Source organism: Hoplias malabaricus, chromosome 5, assembly GCF_029633855.1.
Source record: "Hoplias malabaricus isolate fHopMal1 chromosome 5, fHopMal1.hap1, whole genome shotgun sequence".
Lineage (NCBI taxonomy): Eukaryota > Metazoa > Chordata > Actinopteri > Characiformes > Erythrinidae > Hoplias > Hoplias malabaricus.
The window spans coordinates 17,557,094-17,583,397 of NC_089804.1; the positions used below are offsets into that span (position 1 = coordinate 17,557,094).

General features: G+C 39.5%; 1 protein-coding gene across 1 annotated transcript in view; it reads left to right on the top strand.

Annotated features, from left to right (window-relative positions):
* LOC136697271 (uncharacterized) overlaps positions 1-26,304 on the top strand; it is a 60,610-nt gene that overhangs the window by 13,399 nt on the left and 20,907 nt on the right. The window contains exons 9-11 of the mRNA XM_066672308.1: positions 7,708-7,819; positions 13,781-13,871; positions 19,365-19,451. Coding sequence (XP_066528405.1) covers positions 7,708-7,819; positions 13,781-13,871; positions 19,365-19,451 — 290 coding nt within the window. The remainder of the gene's footprint in view (positions 1-7,707; positions 7,820-13,780; positions 13,872-19,364; positions 19,452-26,304) is intronic.

The window sequence follows — 26,304 nt, forward strand, 5'->3', positions numbered from 1 at the left end:
CATAACCTAGAGAAGTGACTATTGTTACTGAAGTAAGACTGCATGGATTTCCTGCTATTGAGCATCTCACAACTGAAGTAACAAGCACAGTCTGCTCGTTTGTTGGATCCTCATGCTGAGCTGTGTCCTCTGAAATTCAAAGGATTTGTTTAGGGGTCTGGGGACAGCCTTACCCAGCCCACTGTCTCTGCTTTCAACAAGAATATATATCCCATTTCCCAGTCAAGAGTCACACTGCACAGGGCCATATAAAGACCAGTGTTAAAGGTGATGTTCACAATTTTAATAATATAAAAAAAACAATTCTTATAAAATTCTGGGGATGTTTCCTCAACATTTGCTGCTCTCAAGTCTATTTGCATGATTGAAACCAGTCTAATGTGTTTACGAAACCCGTGTCTGTAAATGGCTAAAACGGCTACCAAAGAAAAAGTATATCAGTTTGAAATACTAAGCTTTCGTTCTATTTTCATGGCAGAAAAATGGAATCTGGAGGTTTTCAGTAAACGAATAGACCTTGCAACTTTGAAAAGCAGGAACTGAGATGAGGATATTGCTCTATTCCTGCTCCATGAGTGAGTAATATTCATTTAATTTTCCTGCAGAGGGAGCTGACTAAATTCAGGAGAGTGCTAACTGCATGAAAATAAACATAAACCGAAAGTGATACAAAACTAAACAAATTGAGTCACAGATGAGTTTCTGTGGTAATTTAAAAAGTAAATAAAATCGTTAACAGACAAGTTAAACTTCAGCCTTGTACAAACATTTTTTCCCCTCAAACATACCGTTCCACGCAGAGCTTCTGAACATAAACAAATGAGAGAAGTGATTTCCACAATAATAGATGTTGCCTTTAATACATTTTTTATGCATTGTTGCAGGTTTAGAGGCTGAAAAAAAGAGCTGGTGTACATGGGAGCAAATAGCTCTCACAGGCATTATAGTGCTTTCTTAGTGTCAAGATGCAGGGAGCAAAGCCTCCCTACGCCTCTCATGTCCCTGTTAATCTCCTACCGCTCTCCTAAGTCATCTCATTCCCCCTAGCTCTCTTATGTCTCCTCTTCATCTCTTTTTGTCCCCCACCATATTCTCGGGGCCCCCCTTGTCTCTTACAGCATCCATAGGTTTCCTGTGTCCTAATGTACCCCTGCTTCTCCTACCTGCTCCCTATATCTGCTGTGTCCCCACTACATTTCCTATGTTCCCTCCTATTGCCCAATAGGTCTCCATTGTGTTCCCTACTTCTCCTATATCCCCTTATATCTTCAGTGTCCCCCTAATATCCTGTATTACTCCTGTCCTTCTCCAAGGTGTCCTGTATCCCTATTCTTATCCCACTCCCCATGTCTCTTACATCCCATTCTACATCTCCTATGTCTACCCTATGTCACTTCCAGTGTGCCACTCTGCTGTGTCCCCACTACGTCTCCTGATGCACCTCTACTTGTCCTATGTCACCCTTATATCTCTGATCCATTCAATGGACTTTAATTCCTACAAATGTCATCATATATTTGGGATATATGGGATATACTTTATGCAGTCATTGACCAGATCAAGATCAGAGAGAGCAGTCAGCTAACTGAGCAGTCAGTTCTTCCAGAATCACTTGGATCAAGACAGGAGCGATGAGTTCAGTCTTTAGGATAATTAGCTGTAGCTAGCCAGTTGAGAGTCCAGAATAGTTTAGCGAGTTATATGAGTTCCAGAGTGCCTTCCAGCAAGTAAGCCTTTGTGCATATCAAGGCCCTTGGCAGTGCAGGAAGCAGCAGAGGAAAAGGGTGTTAACCTCAGCCCATGTTCCCACAGTGTGACGCTGAGAGTGTGAGCCTCGACGCCTTTGTGCTAGTGTTGCGGGGGGAAAAAGCGCTAGAGCAGGTGGCACAATTAAGGGAGCAGCATGAAAAATGCATGGTGCCCTTGCTGTTCTGTTTGTCAGCTGTGGAATCCGTCCCGAGCGTGCACTCCCCGGCCCCTGACAAGGCGCGGGCGCAGGCAAGCAGGGCCCGGGGCAACCCCCAGGCAATCCATCTCCCAGCCTTAAGCCAACACAAGAAGGAGAGGAGGAGAGCTCCTGAGCTCCACCGCATTGATAATTCTCCTCGGATGAACTTGAATGTTTATCAGTATTAACTCAGCTGGTCTCAACTGGCCATGTGGAAAACAGGGCATAGAGCATGGTGAAGCATAAGAGATTCACATTATCATAGAGTTCTTTAAAGGATAAATGTCAGATGAAAGGAATGAGGGACTTTTAGGCACCTAAATGAACCCATTCATATTTTTAAATTTGCTTATGACGAGAATTACATAGAGAACACCAGTCAGTTTGCATGGTTAGCATTGGTGTGCTATGGGCAATTATATCATGCCTAGAGTTGGAGCAGATGTTTGGATTGTAGCCTGTAGCTTTCTTCGACTGCAACTATAGGCACTTTCCCACTGCATGGTGGAAACTCTGCTTAACTCGTCTTTTCAAGTAATGCTATAGAAGAACCACTTTTGGTTCCATAAAGAGCCATTTTTTCTTATAGTTTTTTAATTGGTAAAGAACCAAGGGAAGGTTTTTTCTTCACACCATCATATCTCTTAAATCATATGGTTATTTATTAAACAAAATGTGGTTCTTTATGGCATTGCTCAAATAAACCTTTGTAGCACCTTTGTTTTTAAGAGTGTACAAGCCTGATGATGTGCGTGACCATGTAGGACGACCCTCACTCTATCAGAACTCGAGTTTCGAACTTGCCATTCCCAAGGTGGGTTTTTTTTGTGCAGAACGCATCCGTTCCCTTTTCACCACACAAGTGTTTTTTCTCTTGCACGAACCGATTTCCCCGCTCACGATTTTTGAAGTGGATCTGACACCATAGATCTGGTTGATTTTTTGGGCAACAAGCATTATACATATTTATTGCAATAAGCTTTCTAGTTTTCCCACTGTTACAAGCCTTCTAATTGGTTAAGTACAATATGTTTACAGTTCAGAACTTTTTGGGAATGTTGATTATTCTGTTTATCTTCTTAATTTATCTTCTTCTTTAAATGCTTGTGGTGGTAATGTCCTAAATGTGTTTTTTATGACACTAGACAGATAACAGATTACTTTTTTAAAAGTGCGTTTTTCATTATCTGGGGAAGGTAAACACAATTATTTATATTGTTCCAGTGAAAACATTCCTTGTGGATTTGAGTAATTTGCATACTGTGTGCATGCATATTATGTTCTGAAAATAAAAATGTAAATATTGGATAGTAACAATTGGTGTATTCTGTTTGCATTTTTACTATATTTACAATGTTACAAAATGCTATATCTGGATAAATATTGAGACTGATCAATATAGAGAAAATTATTGTGATAATATATTGCACAACTGTAGTTCAAATGTTCCTTGGAGTAGTGGCTGAAGAAAGAATCTAGGGAGAGCTGGACAGCACAACAAGGAATTAAATAACTGTACTGATCTCTCTGAGCTCATGCCTGGCTAAGCTGTGTACTTTCCTAAAAAAAACAACAACATGTGAATTAGGGCTGTGCCATATGTTATCATATGCACTAATATCGCACATTTTTTTAAACGATAAAAAAATCAATATTGTGATTATCGTGATATTCTGACTTGTTTACATAATGACGTCATGTGGTTACACGTAATATGGCATACATTCATTACATCATTTAGGCACAGCGACAGGTACGGTGGAAATTTGGGAAATTTGCTCTGCGTTCAAAAATTTGCTCCAAAAGACAAGTGACTACAATCGTGTGGAGATGGTTTGGATATAAAATATTAATATTCTGTTTTTGTACTAAAATAAAAATAAAATAAAATTAATTATTTTCAGTGTTATATATATATATATATATATATACATATATATATATATATATATATATATATATATATATATATATATATCGTCAAGAATATCATTATTGCCAAAATACCCTGAAATATTGTCATAATATTTTAGGGCCATATTGCCCACCCCTAATGTGAAAGAGACCATTTTTAGTTACATTTCAGGGAGTTGGAGTGTAAACCCAACCACTGAGTTGGAAATGGTGTGAGAATCTCTTTTCCCTGTACTGGAAAACATCATGATATAACTTAAAGTAAGGAGTTTTGTAGAGGTGAGCATGACTCTTTACTCTCAGTGCATTATATGCATGCCATTTGTACACTGCTTATGAAATACACTGCTGCAGCTTTAATTACATATAGTGTAAAGTGCGCTGCTTTCGGACAAAGCCTAAGAAACACTTTGTGGATGATAAATCATGCAAATTAATGCTAGCACGTTCATCTTTGTGCAGACAGAGTGCCAACTAGTATTCAAATCACCCACCCTGTCACCTATTTGGAATTCTGTTCGAGGCTAAATATTAAACCTGCAGCCAAAAGAAGGACACAGTCCATCTGAGTTTTACGCACCTTAATGACTCATTGAAAGTACTTAAGGCTTAACTCACACTGTACTCAGGTAATTAATGTGCAACTTTATTCCTGGAGACTTACTGTACGCAATACAGCTTACACACTGTCACAGATGGCAATGTGAAGAATATACAGATGGCAGCATTAGCAGATTTAAGGCACTCTATTTCCTTTGGATTGTTTTTCAACTCTCAGGACAGTGGTAGATTCAGGGAAGTTAACTTTCCCTTTTTTTCTTTCTTCTTTTTTCAAGGCCCCATTTTCAGCACAGCACAGCCATGCTGACCAGAGTCCAGTTTAAGGTGATATAAGCTTGCACTGAAGCCAGTCAACCATTTTATATCCTGCTCCAGCGTGTATTAGCTCTCTTTGGAATTTAGCAGTTGTAGGTCCTACAAATCTCTCTAATAAGCGCTGCAGCAGCTTGCATGCCAGTTTATAAGCTGTAAGTTTAAAAGGCTTAAAAATGAAGTCATTTAAGACCTATTTTTCTCAAGGAACCTGAAGGGAAGCAACATTCGAATTATATTTTAATGTGATTTCATGTACACTTGTTGTCAAAAAAATAGTTGCACCCAGAAGGAATGAAACTTGGCAGGGAGGTTTGACATTGTGAGACATGCGAATAATTCAAGTTTCACGCTTATCTCTGACTTCTGACTGAGTATATAATGTCCCATTGCGTATGCCTTCCATTCTGACTCGTGCTGTTGTGTTGGTAGCATCCTTTGCAAGAGACTTATGCCTCGGAGAAGAGTTTGAAAGCAATTCAAGCAGTTGGTAGTGTTGAAAATTATTTTTACTGGCAGTGTCAAAATGAAGAGAGTAGACCAGTCTGGATGCAATGAATTTCAATTGCATTGAGTGATCAGGTACTGACTGACTAAGTTTAGCGGTATATTCTGGTTAGGGAGTGTGTGACCCTTCAAACTGTGTTAGATGTTAAAAAAAGTGGTATAATCCACCTAAAGAAAAAACACTCTGTGTTATACAGACAAGACAATGCTCCTCTGCATACTGCTTGCCTTGATGACACAGATTATGTTCACATTAACAGGCTGGAAATACTGAATGTCTTTTTTCCCCAGTTGAATTGACTAAAATCTGATCTTTTCAGAGCAATGTGGACATAGATTTGAGTCACTTTCATATTGGGTCCTTTATTAGATATGTATCTTATTTGTGAACATGAATGTGGACTTGAATGTGAACGGTCAGATCGGATTTCATGCATCTTTTTGCCTGTACGCATGCACCTAACAGCTTTCAACATGGTAAAACAGGATTGAGCTGCATACCAAAGTGCCAAGTTCCCTAAGTAATGCACTTCACACATTTTAAAAAAGCTACAGCCAGACAGGGCTTTAAATGTTTTTAATTCAAAAGCTTGCAGCCGATTATAAACAGTTAAGTTGATATACAATACACTGCGTGAGTGCAGATACCGTAATTATATAACAGTGTGCACTACAAAGTGTTTAGAGAGATATTTGAGATTCAGCTCTTGGCGCAGCAGTTAAAGTAAGTCGGCTGGCATTTTTTGCCTTCTTGTCTTAATTAATTAATGTGTTGTACACACGAGCTACAAATGCAGATGTTTTTTTCTGTTTTATTTCCATACGTTGTCTCAAAAATATGATGTAATAATGTAATTTTTATAACCTTTATTTCGAATTAAATCTGACACTTCCTTCTGGGTGCAACAATTTGTATTTACCATGAGCATACAAGTATGAGTAACGAGCAGGATGGGATGTAATGCTAGCCTGGTTTACCACTGCAGTGCATACATTAAACCACAGTACAGGCCAGTCTGGAACTGAAACCCCTTTTTGTTTTGAAGCCCTGCTGTGGTTGTGAAAGTTTGAGGTAGGGCTAAGTTCAGGTGGCACTGCAGCGGTTGAGTCATGAGCAGAAAACACGAACAGCTCTCAGCAGTGTTGAAGTGCAATCACACACTAAGGAAATAAGGTGAGCGGTGTATAATTTCCCCCTGAACAAAAGTGTCACATAAAAGGCCGAGATCAACCCCCCCGGGAGGGAATTACGTGCTAGTGCTTCAGTAAAGGATTTAGAGATGCTCAAGCTAAAGTGCTGCTCCTTCAGAATGCCTAAATAAAACACTTTCCCCTTCTACTCCGACAATAGCAGAAGCATTTTTTTTTTATATCCTAGGGCTTAGGACCTATTTTGCGAAGCCCGTAACATTGTTCTCCCCTCTTAATTGGCATAATGCAACTGGAACGAGCTGGAACAGCACTCTTAAAGGGTACAGATATATTGCTGGCTGAAGCAGGGGAACGGTTGGACGTGAGGCTTCATGATAATACTGAGAAAAGGAGCATTATTCTTCAACATCTGGATCAAAACTTGCTGCTTTGTTTACCCCAGTGCCTTGTAATTTCAGAACATCTTTGTATTTGTTCCTGTTAGAAATATCCATTAGTTAAGGTCTTATGATGAATGAGAAAGTGCTAGCATTGTATTGTTTATTCTGCATGACATTGTAGAAAACACAGCATTGTCCTGGCCTACTGCTTTTAGAACTACTCTAATATACCAAATAAATAACACAGGGTTTTTACTTTATGAGAGAGAGTGCCTCCAGATTTGTCCCCAAATTTAGGATGCTCTCAAATTGCTCCCTGATTGGCCCACTTGGTTCTTCCTAGGACCAGGGCACAGATACAAAGACATCACATAAAGGAATAAACCCTGATTCAGATCCAGTCTTTCTGCCCAAGCTGGATTTGTCGCTCATTTGTGCCATGTTTTGGTAATCTCTCCATTGGAAGTGGGGGAAGAATAGACGTTTGCTCTGTCTTTTTCTGCTGTACCCTTGAACTCCATGCTGCCTGAGTGAAGCGTGAATATGTTGCGGTAATGAGTGCTTTACTTCATTCACCCGAAAGGCAACGCAGCTCAGAATATTCATGACCCGTCTCAGCGTCTCGTTTACAGCACTCCGAGGTTATTAGGTAAAACAAAATTCTCATCAATTCAGATTTGGTACAATGCAAATCAGTGTGCAGGTAAGGCCCCTAAGGCTTGTGTGGAGTGGTAATTAAGTGCAGAGCTTTTTTTTCTGTCTTCAGAATGCATTTGGAGATGTTTTGTTTTTTCTCCCATTGCAGGTAGGAAGATTGCCTGTCAGGAGAGATGCTTTCAAGTGCTGCTGAATGAGTGTGTGCGTGCATGACTGCGTGTGTGTGTGTGTGTATGTGGGGGAACTCATATTTTTTTTCTTCTGCCCTTTTCACAGATATTTTCCTCAAAAGTTTCCCTGTGCAACCAAAGGAGCTCAAGGACAAATTGTTCATTGTTAATGAGGGAGATGGAGGCCTCTCTGATGAACACATTACTTCTCTCAGGAGGTACAAAAGAAATTAGCCACTGCTCACAATATATATATTTAGATACCTAATAATAATACATGCAAAGAGAAACACAATCTGGGCTGGAATAATAATGAAAAACATCACTCATTGTCGGGCACAACATACACCAATCAGCCATAGCATTATGACCATATTTGTTTTTGCACTCACGGTTCATTCTACAAAGGAGCACTTTGTAGTTATAAAATTACAGTTAGTAGTCCACTGGTTGCTCTGCATACTTTGTTATCCCCTTTTCACCCTGTTTTTCAATGGTTAGGACCCCCACAGAGCAGGAACGATTTGGGTGGTGGATCATTCTCAGTGCTGCAGTGATACTGGATCGGACACAGCAGTCAGTTTCACCCTAGCACTGAAAATGATCCACCATACAAATCATACCTGCTCCGTGGTGGTCCTGTGGGGACCCTGACCACTGAAAAACAATGTGCAAACAAACAAAGTATGCAGAGCAACAAATGGAATACAGTGTGTATCTGTAGAGCTACAACGTCTTCCTGTGTGTTCACTGGAGATGAGAGAAAAGACAGTGAGAACAGAAACAATAGGTGGTCATAATATTAAGGCTGACTGGTGTACATAACAGTAAAACAATTATATATTAGTACACTAATTATAATAGATAATCAATATTAATTCATATATTATTTTATAATTTTGACTTTGCTACAGTGATTTTTATATTTTTTGTAATAGAGACTTATATTTGTTATTATTACTGAGGTGCTCTGGATATTTATCATGATTTTACAACTCAGATAGTTTGAATAGCATGAACTCGAATCATAAACTGTTTTTATCAAACATACAGCAGAGAAATGACTGGAAATTGATAAACCAATGGTTTTATAACACATAATATATTGTTTTATCAATAAAACTAACATAGATTAACATGTTTATATAACATTGCAGGCAGTATAAAAGTTTAAATTAGACTAGTTCTTCATCAGATTTTATTCCTAGCAGTGGTTGCTGCAAGTCAAAGTCAAAATCTAATTGTCAATTAAACCCTTAATATCTCATCTCTATTCATCAGAAACAGAGGAAATCAAGGAACTTCAGGCAGCATTCACAATCCCCATGTCTTTAAATTTGGAACAGTGTATTTGAGGGTGAAAAAAAAACGACTATTGGTTTTATGTGTCTGAATTTGAACTTGTCTGTAAGATTTTATTCACTGTTTGAATTACCACAGAAACTCATTTGTAACTTGTATTGTTTAGTTTTGTAGCACTCGCGGTAATGCAGTTAGCCGTCTTCAGAGTTTGGAGACATTTCCACCTTAAGTGAGCCGAAAGAGCAAAAATTTGAGATAGTCTTTGGAACACTACAGATTCAAAGAAGAAATGCTCAACTGTGGAGTTGACTGATTTGCACATGATACCTTTTTCTAGTGTTATAAGCAACCACACAAAGACATGCTACCTGGGCTACACACTTGCAGTTAAAGACTGGCATGGGATTACCTTTACTGATATTGCACCACCCTGTGTACAACTGGAGTTGAATGTTTTCATTCCACAGTCCGATGAACATGTTGTGAGAATTTCATATCATTCAACCCCAAGGACATTTAGTTCTGATTCATTTATTCTGGAACACAAATGCCTTTCTAAATTAAGATAAATTTATCGGATGGCTTTACATTTCACTAGCCCTCTTAGCTCTGAAAGAAACCCTTAGACATTTATGTTCATCCTTCAACTATGAGAAGACCACTTATAGAAATAAAATATAATATAGACAAAAAAGGAGACCATTTGCAAATTAAACAAAGAAGCTGTTTATGTTCTCACTACACTGGACTGACCATCCAAGAGCCCAGACCTCAACACTGCTGGAGCAGAAAACTTTGGAGGTGTGGGAAAATATTCCTGCAAAGTAAATGCGTGGGAGGACAAACAAAATATTGGGAGAATTATAGCTGTTGAGGCTTGCGAGCAATTTTCTATTAACTATGTTTTCTGGCGCTAAAAAATGAGTTACTTGTGCTTAATGGCCATTTTGACAGGGCTGAGAGATGGTTCATTAGCATCCGCTACTGACTATAAGAGGACAAATCCACTATACGTATATCAGGCAGCATTGCTAGGACAGCTGTAAATGCCAGAATTTGTTGTGAAGTTGTTCAGGTGCGTTTGCAGTGCTCCCTCCATAGGGAGACTGTAGGCGAAGGGGAAAGTGGTGATTCATGTTTACTGGAGAGCTTCAAAGAGCTGGTGGGTGGTGTGTATGGCAAACTGACAGGCACTTTAATCATGATATTGACACATCTGCTTTATGATATTATAGCATTAATTGACTGGCAGACATGAATATGCATAAGTTCAGACAGGCCTGGACAAATTTCACATTTACACATTTCAGGGAGCTAACAATAACACGATACTTATTGTATTTGTCTGGCAAACAATAAAATATTACATATTATATATATACAGTAAATATAGGTCATTATTCTATAGGTTAAATTCAATAAATAATCAATTGTTGTAGAGTAAAATGTAAATAAATCCCTGTCAACACGTATCTGGATAGGAGATTCTCCTTCTTCCCTTTTAAAAATATCCAGATACTTATGGACAGGACCTAAGGGTGCTCTTTGTAGAGGATGCAGGTTGCCCAAACTTTTACATACAACAAGTTCTACATCCTACATAGTTCAGGGTCAAATGCTGCTGCTAGTTTCTGGTAGACTGGTAGACTGACTATTCAACTAGCACATCCACTTATCGCAACTGTGGAGGGCTGTCGACTAGTTGAAAAGAGGAAAGCTGTAGCAAGGATGCAGGCAGGTGACACAGAAAGCAGCTCTTCCACAAAACACAGTGTTAACCTAACTTCAGTAGTGTGGAAATACTTCAGAAGAGATGAAGCCAATTCTACAGTCAGCTGCACAAAGTGTAAAGCTGCGCTTAATACAATTAAGAAACCTCTGCAATGCAGAGAAGTTTTATTTTGTGCATTTATTTATTTTTGTCTTTAAAGTGTAGCCTAAGGAAGCACTGAAGCTGGAAGTTTAATTTAGAGCCCATGTTTGTCTGTTATTTGAAATAGGATTTAACTATGTCTTTGCTCTTTTCAATCAACATTTAACAGCTCTAATTAAAAAAAAAAAGTAAAATGTAGTGACCTCGTGAGTTTCTTTTAGTCTTAAGTATTCGACTCCTTTTCTGAATATGGTATGTGGTAACATTCTGTGGTGCTACAGTTAGTTGTCGCTACCACACAGCTCAAGAACCTCCACGGAGTATGTGAGTGACTGGGTGAGTGTGTAAAATTGTTCAGCGCCATTCAGAGTGTGTTCCTGCCTTGCGAACCTGGAATCTGGACCCATCCCTGACCAGGATGAGGTGGTTGCAGAATTTGAATGACTGAATATTGCTATATATTCACATCAGTTTTAGTGTTATAGTGTTTCTATATCTATTCATTTAAATCATCCCTTCAGATATTTTTTTTTTTTTCATAGTTTCATAAGACATAGAGGGATGCAATTGCAATGTATAAATATAAAATCAGAACAAGCATTTCTAATGACATCGTTTCAACATTAATATAGTCTAAGACAAGCAAATGATCTTAATGGAGCCCTCTGAGACTGAGCCAAGTCACTGACAGTTCATGTCGGGGAAAAAAGGTAAAACAAGTAGCTGGCTTTCTTTAATGCTAATGATAAAGAGCATATGCCAGAACCTCTTACCAGAATGGCTCAGACATGAAACTTTTATTAGCCGGTATTGAAGAAGATGGACACTATTGAGTTGCCCTGGGGGATTTTGGCCTGAAAGCTGGAATAAAGCGGACCTTTCTCCGCTGTGATCGCTTTTCTGCGAGACACATCCTCAGAGAGGTTCTAGGAGGATTACCTGCTGGAAGAAAACAGAACTCTAATGTAAAGGCTGCAAGCTTTCTACCTGTAGAAGCAAACGTGATATATATTTTAATGTTGCTGCGTGTGCCTCAGGAACACAATCTTAATAGATAGGGCTGCAATATTAATGGATGGCGACTATAGCCTCTCCAAGACTTTCTGAAGCTGCGTCCCATGGCTTATGAAATACTTAGCATCTTTGGTTTGGCTTTGAAACACACTAAAACGGCTGTGAGATGGAGTCCATTTCTGGTAGAAGGCTGGGTTCACACGGGGTGCAGGAGAGAGGAGCAAGCTGAAGCATCAATGGGCAAGGCGCTTTATACAAGCTGACTCGAGCCATCAGCGCTACTTGGCTTTTAATCATTCTGCTATTCCTCGGGCCACTGGAAATCACTGTAGCATGAGAAGGAAAAAAAGAGAGAGGGGAGAGATGTCAGAAAAGCAGAGAGAAAAAAGGGCCTTGCTGAATGAAAGTGGGTTCTACCAGCAAAGACCATCCCTAACGATGGCTGACGACTTCCTCCAGACACCTTTTTTGGCGTCTGCACAGTCCACTTTCACATTCAGAAAATATCACTTCACTTGCCATTGCAAAACATGCAAGATTAGAGCAAGGCAGAAGATGTTGCTAGACACTGATCACAGCTTTCAAAGAAGGGGCTTTGACGCGCTTGCTTTTGACTAAGAATACTTTATTCTCTACTGAATTTCCATAAAATGGAGATTTGTCTTCAACAGTGGCATATAAAACACTACACAGTATACCCAAGAAAAGCAGCTGAACTTTAAGGTAAATTAAGTGCAGTGCAGAATGGGCCCCAAAGCCATTTTAATCTGCATTTAAACTGTGCTTAAAGTCAATGTTAAGTTCGCTAGAGATGTGGCAAATATACAATAAACTACAATTTTTATTTTATTTTATTTTTTAATTACGTTTAATTAAGTCTCTGTTTAAAAATGGGTCTGGCAACCCTATGATATGTAAGTGATAAAATGTAAATGATATTCTTATCATGGCAAAATTTGGTGGATACTTGGATAACAAAAGGTTTAGGTTGTTGTAGACTAGGGATATGGAATTAAAATGCAGTGAGTATTAGATTCTAATATTTTCACCCAGCAGAAGTCCAACCCTCAAGAATTTTTGCTTGATCTCCTAGTAGTGCTTCACATTGCTGTCAATTTGTTTGACTTTATTGAGAGTTTAAGTTTTTTTGCATTACCAGTAGTAGCTCTGTCTGCTGTGTATCTCCACGACTGTCCAAACAAAAAAGAAACAATGCTTCATGAACATTAATATTATTATATTACAAAGGGCGACAGGGTGGCATAGCAGGTAGTGTTGCTTTCACAACAGCTCAAGGGTCCTGGGGTTGTGGATTTGAGTCCTGCTCTGGGTGACTGTCTGTGAGAAGTTTGGTGTGCTCCTGTTTCCTCCCACGGTCCAAAAGCAAACATTTGTAGGTGGATTGTGGACTCAAAATTGTCCATAGGTGTGAGTCTGTGAGTGAATATGTGAGTGTGTGTCACCCTGTGAAGGACTGGTGTCCCTTCCAGGGTGTGTTCCTGCCTTGCACGCTGTGATTCCGGGTAGGCTCCGGACCCACCGCAACCCTGAACTGGATAAGCGGTTACAGACTATCGATGAATGAAACTGAATATATTACAAATTTGTCACAGTTCCGGAGAGAACTGTCACTCTGTCTATACTCATTGGAGACTGTACATTACATGTCAGTTCCATTATAAAATTGAAGGCTGAAATCATCCTATATTCTCTTTTAAAATGCATTAAACAATATCTACACAGCTCACCTTTGTCAAGTATACATAGCAGTCAAACAAGTCCTGACTTACAATGAGTGTATCTCTGTTTTCTTATTTAAAAAATGGGGTTATGATCATTATTTTATGGGTTATGATAATGAGTTATACAGTTTATAATCATATTATTCAAAGGAAACCTGACATAGCCAAATTCAACAGAATTCATTGTTAAATGTTCTGAATGTACTGTATGTTGTATGTATCTAACATTTATTTATTTTTTTTACCAGGTATGTGCCCACTGCAGATGACATAGAAATGTATAAGTCCTATAAAGGAGATGTGAGTCGACTGCACTTGGTTGATCAATACATGATGGAGGTAAGAGACATAGGAGATGTAGATAAAGTATTTGTGAATCATGTGAAGTGATACTGTGTAATTTAAACTGTTTTTGTAGACACATATTTCATTAAGTACTTGGATTTCACTGTTGTTTTGCAATGTATTTTTTGCTATACATAACAAACAGCATCATCTTTCATAGTATCAAATTTCACATGGCCATTAGCTTAGTGTCTATGAAACACACACACACACAAACACACACACACACACACACACACACACACACACACAAAAACACTCAGAGTGGACAGAATTGGGATTGCTTTAGCAGTATCCAAACGCCATGTTTTACACCCCTACTTTGCTCAAGAAAACACAGTGACTCTTACCTCAGTCAGATGCGAGGACTTTATATGCTGCACCCTCAGGTGTGGTCTGGAAGGTTTTAAAATTGTCTACAGGGCTCCAGACTACCATTCTTCATAACGGTTCCAGAACTGTCCCAAAACATTCTTTCACCTGTCTTATCCCGAAATGCATTTATTTGTGTATTTTTGTACTACTATATCATCAGCTGTTTGGATTATCCTGATTATGAGTATTTTATATATTTATTACTAGTTAAGGACAAAAACCAAGCACCTAGGTATGCAGACTGCTTTTAAAAACATTAGTGAAAAAATGGGTTGCTCTCAGAATTTCAGCGAATGGCAGCGTTGTACCATGATAGGATGCCACCTGTTCAACAAGTTCAGTCGAGAAACTTTCTTTGCTAAATATTCCAAAGTCAGCTCCCTGTCAGCTCCTGCTCTTACTGTTTTGTGTATTTTGTTTCCCATGTGTTCTGCTACTTGGGTGGGTCTTCTGTTTTGTTCTTTACTCCACTCTAGCCCCACCTTGAATAGTCACATGTCTTCTTACCTTGTCTGAGTGTCCAGGTGTTTCCCATTGTGTCCTGTTATAAGTACTCTTGTGTTTGTCCTTGTTTTTTGTCTGTTCTCTGTGAGCATCCTTAAATTGCACAGTGTAGAGTTTCTAAGGTTTTGATATTTTCTTATTTATTTTCTTTATGTTTAATAATGTTTGTCTGCTCATACATTCAGCCTTCCTCGACTCCATGTGTCACACTGATAGTGGTATTATACACTCAGAAGAATTGTCACTGTGGTAGTACCTTTATGGGTACATTTCTGTACCTTTAGTTAGTTTAAGTTGTATCTTTTTTCAGGACTTATACTATTTTCCAGAGTTTTATAATGAAATCTTATAAATAATCACCTCTCTTTCTGGAGAAGGGAATGTAATGTACCTTTAAGGAACACAACTGGGCTTGAACATTTACAGCATTTAGCAGACGCTCTTATCTAGAGTGACTTACAAACATGTTTAGTGTTCAGACAGACAGAATATATATCCTAGCTAGTAAAAATAAATTAGGGTCTGAGCTCTTGTCAAAACAAGGTCCAGTGCTGATACCTAGAAAAAGTAAGTAGTAAGTACAATACACAGCATCTAGTCAGTGCTCAAATCTAGAAGGAATAACTAGTCAGTTCTCATACCTAGAAAAAAAGGGGGTAATAAAGGAGTTACGTGCATTACAAGTGCAAAAACAATCTGTTACGGTGAGCACTCAGATTAGTGCTCACCTAAGTGGGGGACAAAGAGATGAATCTTCAGTCAGGGTTTGAAGAATGCAAGAGATTCCACTGTTTGGACAGCCAGTGGAAGTTCGTTCACCCATCTGGGCACCAGGGCCGAGAAGAGTCTTCACACTAGTCCTCCATGTGACTTTAGGGATAGCAGGTCAGGTTGAGCTGTACTAGAAGCTCGAAAGGCTCGTGGTGCAGCCTGACTCTTGACCATTGCCATAAGGTAGGGAGGGGCTGGTCCGTTCTGGCAATTGTAGGCAAGCATAAGAATTTTAAACCTGATGTGGGGAGCTACAGGAAGCCAGCGAAGAAAGCACAGCAGTGGAGTGAATTGGGTGAACCTTGGAGGATTGAAGACAAGCCATTCTGCATACTGGATCAGCTGAAGAGGTCTGATGGCCCACAGAGGAAAACCAATCAGAAATGAGTGCAATAGCGCTTCATGGAATGGGTTTCGATGGTCAAGCAGCTGCATCCAAGCCTTACATCACCAAGCAAAAAATAAAGCGTTGGATGCAGTGGTGTAAAGTCGCTACTGGACTCTAGAGCAGTGGAGACGTGCTCTCTGGAGTGACGAATCACGTTTCTCTGTCTGACAGTCCAGTGGAGATGTCTGGGTTTGGCAGTCGTCAGGAGAAAGGTACTTGTCTGACTGCATTGTGCCAAGTTTAAAGTTTGGTGGAGGGGGATTATGGTGTAGTTTTTCAGAGGCTGGGCTCTGCCCCTTAAGCATTTTAGCCTGATTTTAACCCAGATTTCCTGTTGGGTTTCCTGTATGTTAGTTGGCTCTAGTCTGCAGACTCTGGTGCAGTCACAAGTGTCAGTTGGGGTGAAAGTTGCATAGTGTGCAAGGGGCTCTGAATCCAATTTTTTGCCTCCAAATTGTGTTTCAGACCAGTTGCAGCATATCAAACGTTTGATTTTTTTACCTGCCTTTGGACATTTGCAAAGTGTAAACTCTTCTCCAACTCAAGGCCAATGAGAATAGACGACAGGAAGTAAACACAAGTGCATGCAGTGGAGCCTGGATTAAATGGTAAAACTATGAAAAACCACAATACATTACACAGTGCTGAATGCACAAGTCCCCAAATAAGCTGTATGAGAACATAGAGATCCACTAATCATGTCGGGCCACCTTAAATGACACAGCACTGTGACGTGTGCTATCTCTACCGCTTATGTTAGGAGGAACATAGCCTCAAGTATGTGCTATTTTACTTATGTCCAGCTCCCTCTGCAGTGTGTAGAAGCTGCACTATGTTTTCCCATCCACAACCAAAAGACATTTTTACATGTTTCTTTTTCTTTGCGGTTCTACACAAATAGCAGCACAAACAAAACTCTGACATTTCTCCAGTCTCCATAAAAATCGTCAAAAAACACTTTTGTAGTGTGAAATCCCCAGTCTGTTTTTAATCTGCCCCAATTTCAAAAGTCATGTAGTGTCTCCAGGGCTTTAGTTCCAGTGAAAGGATCACGTAATGCTTTAGCATACCACAAGATTTTGGACAATTTCATGCTCCCAACTTTGTGGGAACAGTGTGGGGATGGCCCCTTCCTGTTCCAACATGACAGTGCATCAGTGCACAAAGCAAGCTCCATAAAGACATGGATGAGTGATTTTGGTGTGGAAGACATTGATTTCAACCCGATAGAACACCTATTATAGCGGAGACTATTATAGCAGAGCCAGTCACTCTTGTCCAAGATGAGCGTCGAACCTTACAAATGCACTTCTGAAAGAATGGGCAAAAGTTCCCATAAAGTCACTCCTAAACCTTGTAGAGAGTTGAATCTGTTATAGCTGCAAAGGGTGGGCCGACATTATATTAAACTCTATAGATTAGGTTATCACCCAAGTTCATATGTGTGCAGAGGCAGACTAGCGAATAATTTTGGCAGTATAATATAACAATTCACATACCCGCCTATGTACTGCACTTGTAACTGGAGGCTTACACTAGCGGGTAGACCAGAGAAAGATGTGGGTAATTTTGCGCTTGGCTCTGACATAGCCTTTCTTCAAAACATTCTGCCATTTTGCTGCTGCTGATCACCTGACCTTCCCCTACAGTTTATGTGTGTACTGCACCTTGTATATGTGTAGAGTTTATTTCTGAGGATGTGCACAACCGATGCCCCAAACAGACACAGGACACGTGAGGCAGCCATAAAATGCTCACCACAAGTATATCTCTAGCTTTATTGTAGCTAGACTTACTTTGGGTAAAGATATGATTAAAATTTTGTTACCTGTTAAGCACTCCTTATAATTAGTCAATTCAGATACTTTAAGGTGACATTTTTTAAATTGTTGGATCTACATAGAAATACAGTCAATGAAAAGGGACACATATGTGGTAGGACAACAAGCCCATTGTCTAGTGTTGACTAGAATATAAACTCCTCCAGCACTGGGTTGTGTACAAGTGAAGCTGCATTCTCCAGAGTGAGAATGGTCCACCATTCAGTACCTTTGAGATTATTGGAATGGTGACCTAGAACAAACCATTCAACCTCAGTAACTGACCTCAGTTATGCTGAATGCCATCAGATCTTCACAACAATGTTCTAACATCTAGTGCAAAACCTTCCCAGAATAGTGAATGCTATAGAGCGCAATGAACTTATTCAATCTAGTAATACTTTATGGCTCCCAAAGTCTGTTTTTCACAGTGTACAGACCGTTCTTGCTGCTGACCCGCTAGTATTTTAGCTTGATAAACAACAGCCAATTTTACATTATAATAATGCTCAGTTCTGTGTGTTATTAAACCGTTGTGCAAACAGTCACCAAAATATCTCAGAATGCCTACATGATCATTTAATGTTTTGAAATAAATTAAAACAAGCTCTAACAACTCTTCTGGCTTTTGAAAACCTCGGTTTATTTCATGATGATGATGAAATGCAAATATCAATATGAAGTCTAGACTAGGCTTAATGGCATTTCTTCTATTCAGCTGCATAAAGAGTGTTCAATGGAACTATTGGTTTTGCTGAATGTAAACAAACATCTAAAAACTTATAATAAAAAATGATATTGAATAATAAATGTGGCCTACAGAGTTTCGCAATTTCCATAGCACAGCCACCTATGCCAACTCAAACATGGCATGTTTTAAATTCATCATGTTATGTAATTATAATCACAAAGACATTAATTCAAACTGTATCCCATTGTATTAGTATTTCATGTTATTTACAGTGTACTCAGTGTATGCTGTCAAGTTACACATTGATGAAAGAAAGGGCTATTAACATAATCCTGTCTCTTTTATTCTTGGTTAAAAACCCTCACTAAACTTAACTCTCTGAGAAGATTTAACTTGACAGCTTTTGAATTCAGATTGCATCTGGCCTTGCCTGACCTTTAAACGATTATATGAGATGTTTAAGGACTTATCCCTAAAAAAAGGAAAAGAAAGACCCAGTGTTTTTTAGATTTTTTTTATTAATTTTCTCCCATTTATTGAAAAGAACCCAGGCACCATCATCCATAATTTTATGACCACCTCCTTGTTTCTACAATCACTGTCCATTCACTTGTACTAGCACAACACACACTAACACACCAACACCATGTCAGCGTCATTTCAGTGCTGAGAATGATCCACCACCCAAACCTTACCTGCTAATGTGGGCATTTTTTTGGCCATAACACACACATACACACACACACACATATATATATACATATATATATATATATATATAAAACGATGTTTAAGATCGTTTATGACTCATACATATATAGTGTTGGTTTGTGTATGTGTAAGAGAAGAGAAAGAATAATAGACAGCTTGATTGATAGAAAATTCATGATAGAGATGTTTGACAAAGTTTTATCGCAATATGTTCACTTTCTTCTCAGATGTGTAATATTCCGTACCTGAGCACCCAGCTGGACCTGCTGCTGACCCTCAGAGAACTGCCCATCAGCATAGAAGACCTGAAACCGGTCAGTCACACACACTGTCTTTCTGTCTCTCTGTATGCCACTATTTCTCCCTGTCTCCCTCATGGTCTTGCTCTCTTTTTTCTCTCTTTCCCATTTGAGCAAATTCTCCTCTCTCTCGACTGAATCCTGGGCCATTACTCTTTACATTTAGTGCTCTAACACTGGATACATTATTTCAAATGAACAGATAATGAGTCATAAACAGATAATTTGTATCTATTATATTATATTATATTATATTATATTATATGATTTTTGCTGTAGGAAACAACTGTCAACTTACTAGGGTAATGTCATAATTAGGGCACTACTTGTAACCCACTGATATTGCATTTACAAATATGCATGTGAAATTTAAAATGTGGACTGCCATAGTTTTCATACAGATGTAACAGGCATATTTTCAAAATCTGACTTCACCCTCACTTAGTCCCTTTTTTACGGTGGAACAGAAAATTCAAATATGAAGCTCATGAATAATGCCAATATGAGCATCACAAACTGACCCATTTGTGGATTGACTTACATTGATGGAAGGGAAAAATTTTAAGGAAGATAACATCAGTCTCACTTTAGTAAAACACCTTTAAACCTGGGAGCTGGTCATTTGGCGGCTTTTCAGATTTAAGGTGGAAATGAAATTTTAAATATGAAGTTGGTAAGTAAGGTCATTCACTTGTGGCCTCTTTTTCTTCTGCCTCTCCTCCCTCTCCTTCTGTTAAGCTGAGCCATTTAAGGTCTCAGCAGGTCTTCATCCTCTTTTCCACAACAATCTTCGACACTGGGGCTGACAGATTATGGTCGTGAGGTGGTGTTCTAATATTAGGATCCACATAAAGTATGTACTTAATTAGAGTTTGACCGAGCCTCAAACTGAAGCCAGGGTTTTTCAGGTAGCACCAATCTAACGAAGCTGATCTTAAATGCTGTTGCGAGTTAGTATGAGAGCTCGGCCATTCATAGAGCTGTATATCTTTGTTTCCCTTTGCAATAATATTTCAAACAAATTCACAAACCGACATGAAGTGACAGTCAGTCAGTCAGTAGGTGAAAAACCTCTTTTAGGATGGTCCGCTACATGGTTCAGCAGAAAGTTAAAGTGTCCCTCAGAAAAAAATACTGCATTTTCATATTATTTCTCAAAAAAATAATAACTTTATTATTTAGAACTTTCAAGTCATTGTAAAGAGATTTTGGAGTAATACTATTTTTCAATTCATTGTGAAATTTTCACACAAAATGAAGGACGACATGTTCAAATGATGTAGTAAAGTAAACATCCACACAAATGGAGATACGTGTTTTTTTTTTTTTGTTTTTTTTGGTACAGTGACGATATGTTTGTGTTCCAGATATATACCTCTATTAAATATCATAATAATGATAAAATATCATATTGCCCACCTATAATTCTGAGGTGTATTTCCTACACTATGATATGAGATTAACAATTTCTTGTTCAAATGTCACACAAACAGTTCTCAGCAGGGCCACTGTTCCATGTAACCTACAGAAAACACTTGCGGTGGGGAGGGCAACACTTGCCTGCCATGATCTCAAGTCATGAGACATAAACACCTAAAGACATTTCTTATGTTTTCTTGGTGGTAAAACACATCTTCATACAGTTTAAATTCAAATACAGGTACAGATATTTAGGCACAGATACAGGTGCATTACAATCCCCAACCTCCACCACTAATATGACTACAGTGGACCCTCTGATTTAGATTGGTCTTTTCTCAAAGAAGTGTTTTCTGTAGGAGAAAGATATATAGATGTTTATTCCTTACACCTTATGCAAAAGCAGCAGCAGAGAGAGTGTGTATGCAAGTGTGTGAATTCCTGATGGCATTTGGGTGTTGGTTTGTGCACGCACAAGCATTTGTTTGTAGTTAACGGCGCATTGCGACCGTGATTATGATTGACAGTGGGCTCATAACTAGAAATTGAAAAGTTTGTTCCTGGAAAAACAATCGAAGTTGGGCCTCTTGTTCGTTGTGAGCAGAATCCGCTATTGCATCGTAAAAGCCTCATGAAGTTGCTTCCTGGCAAACCGTGCAAAAAAAAAGGAGGCAGAAAGAGAAAGAATAAAAAGCTCATTCACTAATGCAAAAGATAATTCTGGCAGACAGCAGGCTTCTGGAGAAATAAATGAAATGGATTTGTGGGAGGGTGGTGGGGGAGGGGGAAGAGTCCTGCATTAATATGTAGTGATTTTGCTGCTAAAGAATCTGCACTTAGAGCTGGCTGAGGGTTTTTCAAATGGCCAATCTCTTCAGAGTCCTTCAGGTCTTTTATTACAGGGACAAAGGTAAGGTGGGGCCAGGGGAATGTATGGCTCCATAAGCAGTTTGATAGCCTTCCCTGGATGAACGGAGACAAAGAGAAAAGTTTTAGCCTCCAATTCCTCTTCAATTTTCCAGTTGTTTCGGAAAGTTAGCCTTCGTTTTAGTCCCTTTCCCGATCATTGGTCTTTTTCCGTTCTCATTACGGACGTTGTTTTCTGAAACCGGATGCACTCACCTTGCCGAAAACACCCTTCATTGGACAAAAGTGCAGTGTTATAGAAAGGCAGAGTGTGGCATTAGTCTTCCGAGTCCTCCATAAGCTAAGAGTTGATGAAAGCCTGGAACCAGGAGTCCGAACTTGTGTGAGTGGAGTGGATTTGTCTGTGGTTATGGGGAATATACAGTGGAGGTAATGCACTTGACTCAGCAGTTGTGTGCCATTGGAGGGCTTATGTCCTAGCCCTGGAGATTGACAGTCATTTCAGCACTAGCAGAATCTGCCCTTCTGTCCCTCTGTTCTTTTCACAGTGTCCTGACAGTGTCACCTATTGACGTTAAGTTGGGAACAGTGTTACTGCAACTGTAATGCGGACAAACCTGTGCCACTTGTGGGTGTGTACATATCTACAGTTAGAAATCATCAGTTGTTCTGCATTTGTGTTGGTATTAGGCCAGACTATCACTTTTTATCACTTTAATTTCCAGACAATCTGAAGCTAAATTAGAAAATCATTATACATTTTTTTGGCATATTAAAAAAGAAATGAAATTTAATTTGTTTTTCCAGTTCCCTATGTTTTAATTTTAGCTCCTCACAATCTGAATTTTATATATAAAATCTATAAATATAAATATAGATGACACGGTGGTGCAACAGGTAGTGTCGCTGTCACACAGCTCCAGGGCCCTGGGGTTGGGGGTTTGAGTCCTGCTCCGGGTGACTGTCTGTGAGGAGTGTCTTCTCCTCGTGTCCGTGTGGGTTTCCTCCAGTTAACTTCCACGGTCCAAAAACATACGTTGGTAGGTGGTTTTGCAACTTAAAAATTGTCCATCGGTGTGAGTGTGTGTTTTCCCCGTTGAAGGAATGGCGCCCCCTTCAGGGTGTGTTCCTGCCTTGTGCCTAATGATTCAGAGTAGGCTCCGGACTCACCACGACCCTGAACCTGATAAGCGGCTTCAGACAATGAATGAATGAATATAAATGGTCATTTTATATATGAGCCTTTACTCTGTTTTCTTATTTTTTCATTTTTCTATCTTAAGTGGTAGGACTATTTCTGGATGGGGAGACTATCATGCTGTACCTCTCTGCACATAAACACCTGACTTTACACTAAAGAGAGAGTAATGTCTTCCTACACACTGAGGGCTAACATTAGACACAGACCCATAGAGCAGCGTCAGCATTTACAGAGACACCATGGACACAACATCAGCATTTCGTAAAAAAGTCTACACCATCTACACTAAGGTTTCTCTGTGCGTGTCCTACAGAGCGGTTTATGGGAGAATGATCCCACTGGGAAACTTGTTTGGATTGATATGATATATTCAAAATTTTTTGTTAATAAAATAATTGTTATAACCAGTCGTGGCTGATGAAAAATAATGTAGGTGGGGCTGTGTGTGCCACATTGTCAAATTCAGCAACCATCCCAATACAATTTAACACACACTGCACAATAACAACACTATATTGCATTTTACATAATTTACATTATATAAATCATACAGTGCAGATTGCTTCAGAAACCTAAATTTATGCAGTATTAGCAAAAAAAGGAATAAGACAATATTAGTTATTTCTATGCTGTATATTGCTGGATCACACTGTATCTATATACATAGAAAACTCAGGTCGAGAAATGAAGCATCCTGAGGCGTCGGTTTCGAGGACACTGATTGGCTAAATTTATGTTGCTACATCTGTATTTCCCTCAACAACAGTTTTTGATTGTCTGTGCTCCTGCTGTACACCTGGGCGCCTGAAGGAAAGATTGCCCAGTGGCAACAGAAAAGACGTTAACAGTAGGTAGCAGTTTTACAGAAATATTAATTTAGCTAAGTTAAAAAAACTATAGTTCCACCAGTGATGGCAGTGCCTTAGCGCCCTCTATTGACCTGCTGCCCCAGTTATAACCCTAAAGCAGTGCATTCACAATTTTCCTGTTACTAAAAAACATAATCAAACTGTCAGCAGGAAGTGTCTAACGTTGGCCCTTCACAAGTAGGAAGACAATATACACAGTTTACTGGAAAGATTTATTTGTATGTTTTTTTCGCTTTCCTGTAATTTATATTGTGAGGAGCAGAAATGGAAATCTGGAAAATCTAATCAGATTAAACGTTATGCGCTGTATTTGATTAGTCTAGATTTAATTAGGCTTGATTATCGTTTTTTATTCTTTACTTGTTTTAAAGAATCCAAAATCACTTTTAAACTACCCTTCAAATATTTACATGAGCGATTACAGCACTATCAGGTCATTCATGCTTCTTCCTGGCCCAATATTGGCACCATGTCAAAAAATTTGTAGGTAAGTTGACCAGAGGAGGATAGGTCCCACTTTGTGAGCCTTGGTTCCACACAAGGTTTCTTTCTTAGCTCTGAGGGAGTTTTTCCTTGCCACTGTTGCCCCTGGCTTGCTCTCCTGGGGGTTTTTACATTTCGTGTTAAAACTTTGTCTTTACCATAATTCTTTGAAGCTGCTTTGTGACAACAAGATTTATAAAAAGCATTATAAAAGTAAATTTGATTTGATCTGACGACCCCTGGAGATCTCTCAGTCATCCATGACCAAGAAGTCCAAGAGTTAACTGTCTCTGTGGCGGTTACTGTTAGCTGACATTTAAGACATCTTGTTGAGCTGGGCTTATGTTGCATTAGTAGCAGTTTGAGAAGATGCAGAGCTGCTTCATATTGTCCCATTAAAAACATCATCATCATCTTCTTCTTCTTTGCTGCTTAATCCATTTCAGGGTTGCAGTCAGTTACAAACATCTCCCAAACCGGGAACTTTACGGGTAACTTTAGGGAACGACCTTCTTAACTTTCAATGGAAGTGAATTCATTCATTGTCTGTAACTGCTAATCCAGTTCAGGATTGGAGCCTACCCCGAATCATGGGGCGCAAGGCAGGAACACACACTAGAGGGGGCGCCAGTCCTTCACAAGGCGACATACACACACTTACACCTACAGAAAACTTGTTAGCAGCCAATCCACCTACCAACGTGTGTTTTTGGACCGTGTGAGGAAACCGGACCACCAGGAGGAAATCCACATGGACACGGGGAGAACACACCAAACTCCTCACAGACAGTCACCCGGAGCGAGACTTGAATCCACAACCCCCAGGTCCCTGAAGCTGTGTGACTGCAACACTACTTGCTCCACCACCAAGCCACTCTATAAATCATTTTGGAGCATTTCTATTAGTCCATTCATCATGAAATATTTAATACAGGGTGAAGGACAGCTGCTGTGTTCAAATGATATCGTAAACTAAAAATCCACAAAAATTGAGTTACATGTTGTTTACTATACAACAAGGATATTTCAGAGAAAAGGACCAGTGCATCTTTTAGAACTGCTGCTAATGTTGCATCATGTTAGGAAAGTCAGGGTCTCACAGTCACACAGCTTAGGGCCCTGACACACTGGCCGGGGGACACTATCAGGGCTTTTTAGTGTCAGCCCTTGGTTAGTGTGGTTTATATCCCACATCATTGGATTTAGTTTGCTCTCCTGAGCTCTGTTTTGGCTGGTTGAGCATGGTGAATCTTTGTTGATGTTTGGCCATGAGTGAGTTGCGAATCAGTGAGGAGAGAAACGAAAAACAGCAAAGCAAGCAAGCAAAAATCTCAGGAGGGGACAGTCAGAGAGTAGCCTTATTTTTCAACACCAGTCCAACCATCCAGTGAAATAAAACATTATATTGTAAGAACAGGTTTGTTACACATATTCATAATCAACTGAGTGCAGTCATATAAAAAGATTAAAATTCATTATATTTATTGTAGGGCGGCACGGTGGCGCAGCAGGTAGTGTCACAGTCACACAGCTCCAGGGGCCTGGAGGTTGTGGATTCGATTCCTGCTCCAGGTGACTGTCTGTGAGGAGTTGGTGTGTTCTCCCCGTGTCCGCGTGGGTTTCCTCCGGGTGCTCCGGTTTCCTCCCACAGTCCAAAAAGTGTGTGTGTCTGTGTTGCCCTGTGAAGGACTGGCGCCCCCTCCAGGGTGTATTCCCGCCTTGCGCCCAATGATTCCAGGTAGGCTCTGGACCCGCCGCGACCCTGAATTGGAAAAGCGGTTACAGATAATGAATGAATGAATGAATGAATATTTATTGTAAATATTTTCTTCAATTTTTTCCAAATGGCTTCACTTCACACCAGAATAAAGAACAATTTTAAATTCACTGTCTAAATGCTGCATAACTCTGCAGCAAGGTGTGTTCCGTGTGGCATGTGGAGGCCAGACTCAGAAGTCGTAGGCGGAACACAATCTGGCCCCCTTGCAAAAAAAAGTAGCATGCCATAAACAAGATGGAACTGAGGCTT